This window comes from Maylandia zebra, linkage group LG7, assembly GCF_041146795.1.
Source record: "Maylandia zebra isolate NMK-2024a linkage group LG7, Mzebra_GT3a, whole genome shotgun sequence".
Lineage (NCBI taxonomy): Eukaryota > Metazoa > Chordata > Actinopteri > Cichliformes > Cichlidae > Maylandia > Maylandia zebra.
In genome coordinates this window covers 10,950,588-10,963,774 of record NC_135173.1, presented here as the reverse complement: position 1 = coordinate 10,963,774, position 13,187 = coordinate 10,950,588, and the positions used below count along the sequence as shown (strand labels likewise).

Below are 13,187 nucleotides of genomic sequence, written 5' to 3'. Positions count from 1 at the left end.
TTTTTGAGGTCAACAAAAATACCAACTGCATATTTATTTTTATCCAGTGTATCAGTAATTTCTTCTACTGCCTCAATTATCGCCATTGAAGTGGTTCTTTGCGTTCTGAAACCATACTGACCAACATTTATTATTTGATGTTTTTCAAGGAATTTTTCTAATCTTGAATTAAAAAGTTTTTCTAGAATTTTTGAGAATTGAGGCAGTAGAGAAATAGGCCTATAATTGGTAAAACTGTGTTTGTCATTACTTTTATATAGTGGTATTACTTTCGCAATTTTCATTTTTTTTGGAAAACAACCGGACTGAAATGATAAATTACAGATATATGTTAAGGGACTAGCAATATTCAGAATAACCTGTTTAACTACAGACATATTTATGTCATGATAATCCATTGAAGACTTACTTTTACATTTTAATGTGATATTTATTACTTCTTGCTCATTTGTAGCTGAGAGGAACAGTGAAAAGGGATTTGATTTTATATTACTGATATTTTCATTTTTATGACACGGGATGTCCGCTGCTAGTTCAGGGCCAACATTTATGAAGAATTTATTGAACCCATCGACAATATTACTCATGTTGTGATTTTCACCATTTGCATCAGTAAAATATTCAGGATATGATGTTCCAGAAGATCCTTGTTTAATTAAGTTGTTTAACACATCCCAAGTTCCTTTTATATTGTTTTTATTTTCATATAATCTTCTTCTATAATAAAGTTGTTTGCTCGTTCTTATAATATCAGTCAATTTATTTCTATATGCTTTATATCTTTGTTCCACTTCTTTTGTACAGAATGGTTCATTTCACTGCACCTGCTACTTGTGAAAGGTTGGTGAATGTTCACTGAACATGTAGTCAGTTTCTCAGAATGCGAAAAAACAAAAATAGGATCATGTATACTCAAGATTATAGAGAATATTAATGATAATCTCTTAAAAACTTAAACATGTTGAATAAACATTTGGTTGTCATGATCTGGATACAGGAAAATTAAAACCTAAGCAGCTTTATGTTATAGTCATGGCTGTTTTCATCTATTCATACCATCCCATACTCAGGCTTTACTTGATGGGGCTGTTTCAGTCACATTGGATGTTAAAAGTCTTTAGCCTGCCAGCTCATACTACAAAGCGAGTGCAATATTTACTTGAAACAGTTTTAAAATATAGCAGGTAATCATTTGACGGATTCATAGTGAATGATCGTCACATATCCTGTAAGTATGTCTTGTAGTGAGAACATGTCTGAGGAGGCTGTTGGGTATTGTTGGACAGCAATAGTCGAAGCAGGAAGAAAGCATTATCTAGTAACATGGATTGGAAGATATCCTGTTAAAGAGTATTTTTGCTCCTTTTGTTATAAAAGTACATTTCTGATCATTTCAACATCATGTGCTGACATTTACCTTGAGTGATACAGCATAATTTAAATCTCGAGAGTCTCCCTGACATTAGCACAGCTCAAGTTGAATGTCAGTGACTTAAGGGTGCCTGGCTGAATAGCTTAAGTGTGGTTTGAATTATGTAATATTTTTAAGTGGCTTTTCCTTTATTCTATTTTTTAGATTTCAACTTGTGGGGTGATGTCCTTAATATAGTGTGACTTACGAGGAGAGGAATAAAGCTTTAGGTGATTTGCTCAAGTATGTGTCACCACAGTAGGCCTTGGTTCTCGAAGAACTTCAGAAAGATTCCAGTTTAATTACAATCTGGTTTTTTAAACCATCTTGCAGCAGCATTACTGAATGATGTGTGTTTGTATCTGTGTTTCTGTGAAGAAAGACATCTGTGTGTTTGTGGTAAGATGTTCAGTAATTGGTGTAGTGGAATCAGTGCAGTGGAAAGTAATGCGTCAGCAGTGACTTGGAGAGACAGCAGGATGGAATGACTTCCTCAGCATGGACCTCAGCCTGCTGGGGAACCGTCTGGCCCCAAGGTTACCTGCTTCACCTTGTTGCTGACCCCAGACACATGGGCAGAAAAGGGAAATGTAGATTGGAATGGAAAGCTGTCAGGTTTTGTTATCTGTGGGTGGAAAGTCTAGTTTATTAGCATTTCTTTTGAACTTGCTGTGAATTTGTCAATTTTTCCCTGAGATCCCTATCTGGCCTTTAATCTGGGCTGGGTGCCACAGCTACTCACGCTGCCTTTCTCTCACAAGGATGCTGTTTATTGGTAGCCTGTAATGAGTATGCATGGATACGCTGAGCTTCTGGGATCTACCCAGCGAGATGAAAGAAACTTTAGGTGTGTGTGTGTGTTTACGAGGAAGGACTCAAACCTGGCGGTACACTGTGGGCAACAATCTCAGGTATGGAAATAAAGAACCAGACCATGCAATTTTGTTTTGAGATTGAGACTTGTTTTTCAGATTTAAGTTTAAATTTCAAACTCTAGGAATATCTAGCTAAAGAAAATTATTTAAAATTAACTAATGTATTCAAAGAAGCACTGCGAATATGGAGAAAAACGTATGTCTGAGAGCATACGCAGGCTCATATATTGTGTCAGATATGGACACATGTGAAGGAGTATGTATTTGGTATTCCAGGTCAGAAGATTCATAGTTATTGAGGTTTCAACTCTCCAATTTAATCTCCACCCTATAAATGTTCCCAGAATAGCCTTTGCTCAGCTGGAGAAAATTAGATTTTCTGGGTAAAGTGGGTGACAAGTTTATGAAATCAGACTCATGTGTGTGAGGCCAGTATTGGAAAGGATACAGGCATGACAGAAAGATCACAAAAGCATAAAATGTCCATTGAAGGACATAGTACCAAAAAAAAGTATATCAGACGAAATAGAAAATAATTTAATTCAGTGGATATACAAGTGGAAGCTGAATATAAAAATGTAAAATTTAGTAGTATTTGTGCCACATTTCATGTCATCAAACTAATTTCATTATTAGACATAGATAAATGGAAATAGAAAAAAAATGATTCAAACACAATTACTCTAAACCTAAAAACTGATTGTGCCACCCTTTACGGCAAGAACTACAATCAAGTGTTTGTGACAGCTGGCGAATGGCAACGAGTAGGGATGAGTATCGAAAACCGGTTCTTGTTGAGAACCGGTTCCCACTGTTTCAATTCCTTGGAATTGTTTGCCATTTTTGCAAACGATTCCCTTATCGATTCCAGTCGCCCCGAATGATGTCACCACGTTGCGGAGTGTGTCATTTACCTGGCAGGAAACATGGCGGCTCAAACGCTCAAAGGTTTGGTTATACTTTACGAGAACGGATGACAACAGGGCAACTTGCAATACTTGAAAAGTAGATATTTCATTTAAGGGAGGAAACACTACGAATATGCAAAAGCATTTGCTCACAAAACACGGGATGACCTCAAATGAATGTCGTGTTTTTAATTCCACTCCGGACTCGTGAATCTCAACCCAGCAGCAGCGGTAACGTTTGCACGTCCTCTCCCGTTAATGCGGCAGGTAAATAATCAACTAACAGTGCATATTATGTTAGCGCGATCTGCCTTATTACAAAACCTGCCATTACTGTGCATTTAGGCGACCATGATGAGAGAGACAGAGTCTGGCTGCCTCAGATGCTGGCAGTTCTCACTGCAGTCTACCGGTAGCGTCTCCTTTCAGGCCAGGATAGACGAATGTCACCGAGCAGTGATTAAGTTTGTGGTAAAAGGCTTGCACCCATTTGCCACAGCAGATGCCCCGATTTTTGGTAAGTGAATGTGTTTAATTGTAGGCAGGGACATTACTGGATATTCTTGTGTAATTGCTACTGAATAATTTATGTTATACTTTGTTATTGCTACAGAAGAATATTTATTTTATTATTTTACATTTACAATTTTTTTTCCTGGGGACCCTGTGACACCCCATTGAAGAGCCATAGGCTGTGGATCTCTTAAGATCTCACTGTTGGGTTTGTAAGGCCATGTTACTCCTAAATTTCTATCTTGTTCAAAGAGAAGATATAAAACAAAGTTCTAAGCTAATCAACCTTAGTGTTCTCCTTTTTTAAAAAGAATTGATAAGAGAATCAATAAAGAATCGAATCGTTAAACAGAATCAAAAATGGAATTGGAATCGTGAAAATCTTATCAATACCCATCCCTAGCAACGAGTCTTTGGACCAATTTCATCCAGCTTTTTTGCAGACTTGTTTTCATTCAGCCACACTGGAGGGTTTTTGGCAAGTTATCCATCAAAGAAGTCCCATACTGTTACATCATCATAAACATGTTTGACATTGTTTAATGTCAGATGTAATGCAATTTGCAATTGCATTGCAAAGACGAAATCAGCAAGGTGACAAAATCTTTTTTTCAGAGCACTATAGAATACAGACTGTATATGAAGGATAGACCCAGTTTCCAGCCAATGTTTAACTGTCTTCCATCTGCATTCTGCAAGGCTGGTTACAATAAGAAGTTCAGCTGCAGAAATCCATAAGAAAGTGACCCTTTGTCTAATGTGATCTCTGATCTCACTAATTATTTTCCTGATGAGTTCATGGCCTTACTGGTTTCAAGTGAAGCTGAATGTAACATAATGTTCTTTTGGTAAATTATGGTCCCTAGCCAAGGGCAGCACAGTGATGTGGTGGCTAGCACCTCACGCCTAAACAGTCCTTTCCATGTTCTACCCGTGTCTATGCAGGCTCTGTCCAGGGACAGTGCTGAATGGTGTGTGTAAATGGTTGGTTCTCTATGTTTTAGCACTGTGACAGGTTGGTGACCTGGCCAGCCTCTTGCCGTATGGCAATTGTGATGTCACCACCTGTGACCCTGAATCAAATGAGCAGAATACATTGAATGGATGGTCTCAATGTGATCGCTACAGTCTTAGGAGGGAGTGTCCCTTGGTTTCACTCTCAGATCCATGCTTGATATTTAAGTTCATTTATAAAGCACCAATATGGAAAAAAGCACTTAAAACTTTACAACAGATGCTTCACTAAGCAATGAGTGACGTGTCAGTGGCCATGTCCATCTTTTGTATTCAGTCGATTTGCTTTTATTTTAATCATATATATTAAACATGCATTTGTTTAATTTTTAAAAACACCCCAATGCCTCCTGGCTATAGGCCAGTCATATAGAAGAATTTCTTGTGAGCTCAGCACAAATGTAGCCTAAAGTAAACTTTAAATAATCCCTCAGAATCAGCGCATCACTTTCTGTTTCCAGGTGTTTCTTGTGTTAATGGTACATTTCTTTTTTTATTATATATAAGAGATCACTGCATTTGATATGATTGAAATAATAAATCCTGTTGGGTTAATTAACTTGTCCAAGACTGTGGAACGAGTTTTTTTTTTATTATTCAACAATTTCACACACGTCTGTTTCTGCAAAAATGATTCCTAAGTTACAAATTCACACATACTGTAATGTCATCTTGTGTCACAGGGAGCTCAGCAGACATCTTTCACCTTTCACACTCAGGGCAATACTGCTTGTGATTGGAATTCAAGTGCCAGATTTGTGTAGATGCAAAAATCCCTCCAGTTTGCTGCCTATCACTTCTGTCATCCAAAGGCAATTTTCACCATAGCTTTTGTATGGCATAAACAAATGTAGCAGGTGAGCAAATTTTGTGCCGCTTAGAAAAACAAAGACGGTTTTTATCTCCAATGATTAGATATTTAGCCAGCAATATTTCCATATCAGAGGTTATTTTGTGACATACATTATAGTCTTTCAAATATCCAACTATTCTTTTAATTAGTAATGATGGGAAATTTAATGTCTTGTAGTTATCTCTCTCTTATGTTAAACTAACTATAAATAACTGTTTAACTGAGCATGTTGTACTGTAGCTGTATAGAACATTTTTGCTTATTAGCTTTCACTGTTATACAGTGTGTAACTGTTGCTTCTATAAGGAAAAGACTGATAATTAAAGCAGTCAAAAAATAGGGAAAATATGCACCAATCCATATTGCATATTTTTGTGAATTATACTGCACCCACGATGTCCCAATGAGATTATGTCATCACTAGGTGTGAATTCAGTGTGGCATACATGTGTATCCAGGGAATTCATTAGTGTCATTGGCAATATGGGCAACCCGAGGATAGTCTTTCCCTTATGAAGCAGCAGTGAAGTTTAGCTTATTAAAGATTATGACTAACTCAGGGATATTCACAACCAGTGGAGACATTAAAAAGAAACAAATTACTAGTTAGAGGCTTGTGGTTGCCTTGTGCCATAATTTCGTCTTACAGTCTAGTACACGTGAGTATCATCTCGCTGTATTTAACTGTCAAGCTGTTTGGATAAAACAAGATGGCTTGTGCTATCTATCCAATGGCCTAACTTAATCAGTCTTCAATAAAAAGTATACATATAGTTTGCAGTTTTATCATTATCTAACAAGTGCAGTAGTATTTTTTTGATTCTTGCCTTAAAATTCTAAAATTCAATGATTAATGAGAGAAATATATTACTGTGTGTGCACACGCTTCATGCTCTCTCCCTTTCTATAATGAAAAACATGCACTCCTGGCAACCGAGGCTTCATTAACTCTTCACTCTAGAGACATAGATGCAAATGAACACTGTTTGCTTTGCACATCAATGAGACACGTCACGCTCAATACAGGATAGCAATATGGCTTACACACATGCACACTATACTTCTAGCCACATGTCAAGATGTACAGAGTCCCATAAAAAAATATATGCAATGCCACAAAGTACAAAAAAAGTGGAAGATGGTAAAAAAAAAAGAAGAGCGGCAGAGAGGACAGATAGAGTTGGGGGCAGCATGTGTTGTGTCTCCATCCATCATCAGTCTTAATGTGGCTCTGAGCTGTCTGGGTGCTGTGTCATTACATCCATAATGCCTGTTGCCTCTCACAGCACACACTATCTGTCAAAAGCATGCACACACACACACACACACACAAAACTTCTGCACATGCAGTCATGCAGATTATTTGGTGGTTTTAGGTAAAATACTTTAATTGTGTCTGTGCAAAGCCATTACTTGTCTGAGTACTATTCCTTGATATTGATGCCTAATGCAAGCGCTTTCTGTTTGTGCTGGAAAAATATTTGGTCGTGCTCTGCTGGGCAACTGGGGTGACAGTGAGGCCTGTGTGTGAATCTTAATGAATGTGTTAAACTGTGTTGTCCATATCTTTTTGCTAAGCCTTCTAAAGATGATTGCAGAAAACCCACAAGGACATGAAAATGTTTATTTTACAGCTGCACACAAAATCAAAATGTAATTAGAGTATATAATGTATTGAATTCTGCTTATGTTGGTGGGTTCATGACGTATTTCTTTTTCATATGCATGCTTTCTTTTGATAAATGAGCTTTTCATGTGTATTTGTTCATCCAGCCACCATTGTGCTGAATGAATTAACCTGGACAGAGGAACTGAAGGAAGTGTTTAGAAAGAATAGAGAGGATGACCCAACCCTACTCTGGCAGGTGTTTGGCAGTGCCACTGGCCTGGCTCGCTATTATCCAGGTAAGGAAACAAAGGGGGGGGGGGGGACAACAACCCAAACATTGCCTTTGAATAGGTTTTTATGTGTCTGTTCATATAATTCTGAAGTTGTATGTGCTTAAATACACACTGCTTAGTAATTGAGGAGATGAGATAGCCTTTATTTGTCAGTTGCAGTTGCCCACAACCGAGATGATAGACCTTGCCGACCGTACATACAATACACAAACATCACGTTGGGGTGACAGGTCAGGCTAGGTAGCAAGGGAAAAAAAACATTGAAATGTGTAACAAAAAAGGATAATCCAGGAATGCACAGATATTAACACACCATAACACAATAAAACACAGACAAGCAACATGGGAGAATATTCCACTGTGTACAGCTGGATCTGGGACCGCTGCAATCTTCGATTGTGCCTCCAGCTGATCCACTGCCCGCATAATTAAGCTCACATTGACTTTATGTGCGTCTGCACTTGTCTATTGCTGTTCCCTCTTGTATGCGTGTTATCTTTGCCAAGCTATTTCTATTCATGAGATTCCCTGTCATCATCGACTCTATAGCTTTATGACAAAAGTTTATGTCTCATATTCATAAATTTGCATTGGCTTTGATTTATCCTTTCTTTTACTTCTTAGCATGCATGAAAGGCAGTCACTCACTCTCAGTATACTTCCTTGTTTTTATGGTGCCCTTCACTAATAGCTGTGCGTCTCCGATAAATAATTTGTGCGTGTTTTCCCTCATAAATATTTTTAGTGATTTAAAACATGTTATAATGTAGACGGTATAATAAATTGATCGATCCAATAAGCCTGTCATTATGTCACAGAATGTAGTATGTACACAACGGCTCCTGAGCAGAATATGACACTAAATACAATATGATTTTATCATATAACAATAATGGATTGGATTTATATATAGCGCTTTTCAAGGCACCCAAAGCGCTTTACAATTCCACTATTCATTCACTCTCACATTCACACACTGGTGGAGGCAGCTACAGTTGTAGCCACAGCTGCCCTGGGGCAGACTGACAGAAGAGAGGCTGCCATATCGCGCCATCGGCCCCTCTGGCCAACACCAGTAGGCGGTAGAGATGGCACGATACCACTTTTTTATGTCCGATACCGATACCGATATCATAAATTTGGATATCTGCCGATACCGATATGAATCCGATATAGTGTTTTTTAATCAACAAAACTGTTTTTTTTTTAAATATCTTGCTGCATTTTGTATAAGTTCATACTCAAGTTTAAAACAACAACTACACTAAAGCTATTCTGTTATACCTATATGCAAAAAAAAATAAATTTCATAGTTCAGCAATACTGATCAATCTAATAAACTTAAACCTACACCATCCTCCGTATTCTGGTATTTTAAAGAGTACTTAGCGTAAATATTAAGCAACCTAACTAATAGGGTTCCAACTCCCAGCAACAACAAAAATAAAAAAATAGGGAACCACCCCTAACGCTCCACCTCATGATGCTTAATCGACGTAATCAACCTTAATTTGATGCAGTGTGAAAAAAAAAGCACAGAAATCAATTATTTTTCAAGAAATATTAAATAGATTCAACATCTTTCTTCAACAAAATTGCAGACTGCACAGATGGTACCTTCCCAAAGGTACTATAGTACTTTTTCCTTCCCAAAGGAAAAAGTACTATAGCTTACTAGGGTATATATATTAGACTTAATAGTCACTATATACAGTAATTCACTTCTATTCATTTTACATCAAATTAAAACTTTGGGTGTAAGATTCGGATAATTATTTATTAAAAGCTAGACATTTTAAATGAGAATAAGAAAGAAAAATATGTCTTTGTGCCCCCTTTTCCCTGTTAATGCCCTATCGGCATTAACTGGCTAAACTTTGCTAGATCCGCCCCTGCACAGTTACCTGTGGAAGCCCGTTTCCGCCACTAAAAAAAAAAAAAAGCTAGTATCCATAACTCGAAAGTTCGAGTTATTATCTCGAAATTTCGAGAAATATAACTCGAAATTTCGAGTTACTTTTCTCAAAATTTCGAGTTAGCTCTGCCAATCAAAAATATACGTGAATGAGGTCGCTTTCTTGTTACCCGGAAGCATATGGCGCAGGACCGCGCACTCAAAAACGGATCCCAACAAATTAAAGTATGTTTGCTGATAGTAACACCATGTGATTCAGCTAATAACACAGGGATTTCATCATTTGTGAAGCCAGGCTGAAAACACTCAGCAATCTGTGCATTCACGACTGGATGTAATACCGGTAGCTTAGCTGTAGCATTTGTAGCTGAGGGCTTCAGCTTCCGGGTAACATGGAAATGACGTCATTCACGTAGATTACTGATTGGCAGCGCTAACTCGAAATTTTGAGTTGCTTTTCTCAAAATTTTGAGTTAATATGTCGAAATTTCGAGATAATAACTCGAAATTTCGAGATAATAACTCGAAATTTTGAGTTATGGATCCTTTTTTTTTTTTTAGTGGCGGAAACGGGCTTCCATAGTTACCAGCCGTCAGCTACGTAGAAAAAGATCCTCGAGTAGAAAGTAATAATAAATAAATTCTAACAACAGCTGATCAAGCTTAAACGTGCTGCTGTTGTTCAGCCGCTGGTTTCCTCTTTCTGGTGCAAAGTGGGCCAAAAACAAACCAGAGAGACGGACTCGCGACAGAAAAGCCGATCAGCTGATCGTTAAGCAGTTTTATGATTGAAGTAGCAGCCAGAAGAGGCAGTCGCTCCATATATCGTTTGGTAAGCTTAACGCAGGAATGCTTTACAAACATTCAGAGATGGACTTACACACTTGCTTTACTTCTCTCGGGGATAACTTGAAATGCCGGGTTGCTAGCGAAGCTCCACATGCTATCCAGACCACCGACAGGTCCCGCATGCCACAGCCGCTCTATCACGTGATGCATACTGCTCCGACGTGCTAACGTTCTGAGGCGAGTTACGGCGTGTTGCAAGTTTTGTGAGGTGCTTTCGTGATATTTAATGGATCGGATTACATTTTTTATTTTTCTCCGATATCCGATCCAGTAATTTAGGTCAGTATCGGACCGATACGTAATATCGGATCGGTCCATCTCTAGTAGGCGGTAGGGTAAAGTGTCTTGCCCAAGGACAAAACGACCAGGACAGAGAGCCCGGGGATCGAACCGGCGACCTTCCGGTTACAGATGCGCTTCCCAACCCCCTGAGCCATGGTTGCCCCATATTAGTTAAATATATTAGAAATTTAGCCAAAATAGTATGTAGTGTGCTGTTTTTTGTTTGTTTTTCTGCTTTAATTGTGATGAAAACTCAGTACATCTCAAATCTCGTCTTTTAGCTTCTCCCTGGATGGACGCTCGTAAGACCCCTAGTAAAATAGATCTCTACGATGTGCGCAGGAGGCCATGGTAAGAAAACTGGCTCAAGGATAACAGTGTTAGTCAGAATACAAAACTTAAACTTTTATGTCATTATGTGTCTTTGTATATCTATTTCATTGTTTACATGTAGAGCTAATTAGACGTAAGCAGGGTTTTTTAATTCAGTCAAATAATTCAATTAAATAATGCCTATTGCATTTCAGTGGAATATTGTTATGATTATTATTACTGTGAAAATTTGGTGAATACATTTTTTTAGTCTTTAATTGATTGTTCCGTGCAGGTTGTATAAATTTGAGTGCATTCACACAGCACACAAATTGTATTCACTACAGGAATAAAGATTTTTTTTGTGATAAAATTTTGTATTGCTCTAAAAATAATAATTTGTAAAAACAGCTAATTGTTGATTGCTTTGAATAGCTACTGATTTGACCTTTTTTCATCTTTAAATCATTACCATTGAGTTATTAACATAATGTCATCCATATCGCTCAGTCTTATATTAATATGACAATGAAAATATGACTCAAGTGTGTAAAGTGTTATTGTATTTTCTCAGCATAAATGATTATGCAAATGGTTGGCCCTCAGAGTATATGTGTCTCAGTCCAGAAATGTGTTTGCATTCATTTATGACCATCTAGGTACATTCAAGGAGCCGCCTCACCGAAAGATATGCTAATTCTCGTGGATGCGTGAGTTGTTTGATAATCTTACTGATCCATAACCTTCCTGCATCCATCATGATTTCCCCTGATTGAAATGCATGCCTTTCTAGCTTTGCCACATAGTGTAATGTATTTCCCAAGGCAGAAGCAGTTCTAATTACATCGAGTAAAATCTCACAGGACAAGAACTGAGCAGACAGATTGCTGTGAGAAGCTGTCAGGTATTTCTTTCTTGTTTTTTTTTTTAGGAGTGGGAGTGTGTCTGGCTTGACGCTAAAACTGATCAGGACCTCTGTCAGCGAGATGCTGGAGACTCTTTCTGACGATGACTATGTCAACGTAGTCAGTGTGAGTATTATTAGACTGCCCACTTGCTGAATGTTGGGTGGTCTGTTTATTGAAGGTGACGGGGGGGGGGGGGGGTCAGAATTTACACCCAATTCGTATCCATTCACATACATCTTTACACATACACAACAAATGCCCATACACAGACACACACATATACACACAAATAAAAGAGAGGCAGAGAGATGGATGACCAGTAACGAAATATGGATTTCTCTCTGGTCTGGCCACCATGAAACAGGCCTTTAATGAAATACCCACTGCTCTATTTGGTGTACAGGATTAAAACTCTGCAGTACATGGCCCCTCCCCACCTCTAGGCCCTCAAATGTGGCTGTGGCTGTGTATGTCCATTCCCAACGCTCCTAAAGGAATTAAAGCTGCACCTCTGAGTGGAGTGAACCCCAGGAAACATTTACCACCCTCTTGTTCTCTCCATCATTTGTTCTTTTCATCACTGAGCCATGCAATTCCTGTCAGCATTTCACCATATACCTCCATTCATCTCTTTGTGTCAATGAATGCCCTTCCTTTACACTGTATGCCTCCACTTTTCTATACACAGCCAAGAAACATTCCTCTTCTCACTATTCCTTCTGTTTTTTACCTTCATTTTTACTTTTCTCGCCCACCCATCACTTCCATTACATTCTTCCTCTACAGCTTTTCATTCTCTGGCCATCTATTCTAAGCTTTCCACACTTGTGATTACACTTGAATAGAGCCAATCAGGAGATTGTGTGATGCGTAGATGGGTGCCTGTGGAGGTGTTTATTAAGACAGGTCTTTATAGAGATTGGAGCTGTCTTCGTTCTCCTTGCAAATGACAGCCATTCCGACTTTCTTTCCTCTCTCGAGGGACCTTTTGTCTTGGACGTAATGTATTCGGTTTCATGGTGGACTTTTGATTCTGCAAAGATGTGCAATTATTGGCTACTGTTGGTGTGTGTGTGTGTGTGTGTGTGTGTGTGTGTGTGTGTGTGTGTGTGTAAAATGAGATGGTGAGAGATTTGTAGAGACACTGAAATCCAATTCAGTTTTGACTCAGTTTTATGACTTTTGAACTTGAACCCTTTAAAAGTACAGTGCATGAGTTATGATGAATCTATAGTCCAAAGAACTCACCTGGTTGTATCAAGGTACTAAAAACTTCATTTAGGTTTGTTGCAGTTTAGACAAGTATTAAGACTATGTGGCTCAAACAAGCCAGCAGTATACCTATTTTATATAGTCAAGAACCATAAACTAAAGTTTGGTTGATAATTTTAACAATAATTCTTAGGACTTATTTGCAACCTGTAATATCATACGGCTACCTGTTT

At 38.2% G+C, this 13,187-nt stretch overlaps 1 protein-coding gene across 4 annotated transcripts in view; it reads left to right on the top strand.

Annotated features, from left to right (window-relative positions):
- LOC101476728 (voltage-dependent calcium channel subunit alpha-2/delta-1) overlaps window positions 1-13,187 on the top strand; it is an 81,261-nt gene that overhangs the window by 32,021 nt on the left and 36,053 nt on the right. For all 4 annotated transcript variants that reach the window (XM_076885733.1, XM_076885732.1, XM_076885731.1 and 1 more), the window contains exons 7-10: window positions 7,348-7,479; window positions 10,804-10,873; window positions 11,494-11,544; window positions 11,766-11,865. In XM_076885733.1, coding sequence (XP_076741848.1) covers window positions 7,348-7,479; window positions 10,804-10,873; window positions 11,494-11,544; window positions 11,766-11,865 — 353 coding nt within the window. The remainder of the gene's footprint in view (window positions 1-7,347; window positions 7,480-10,803; window positions 10,874-11,493; window positions 11,545-11,765; window positions 11,866-13,187) is intronic.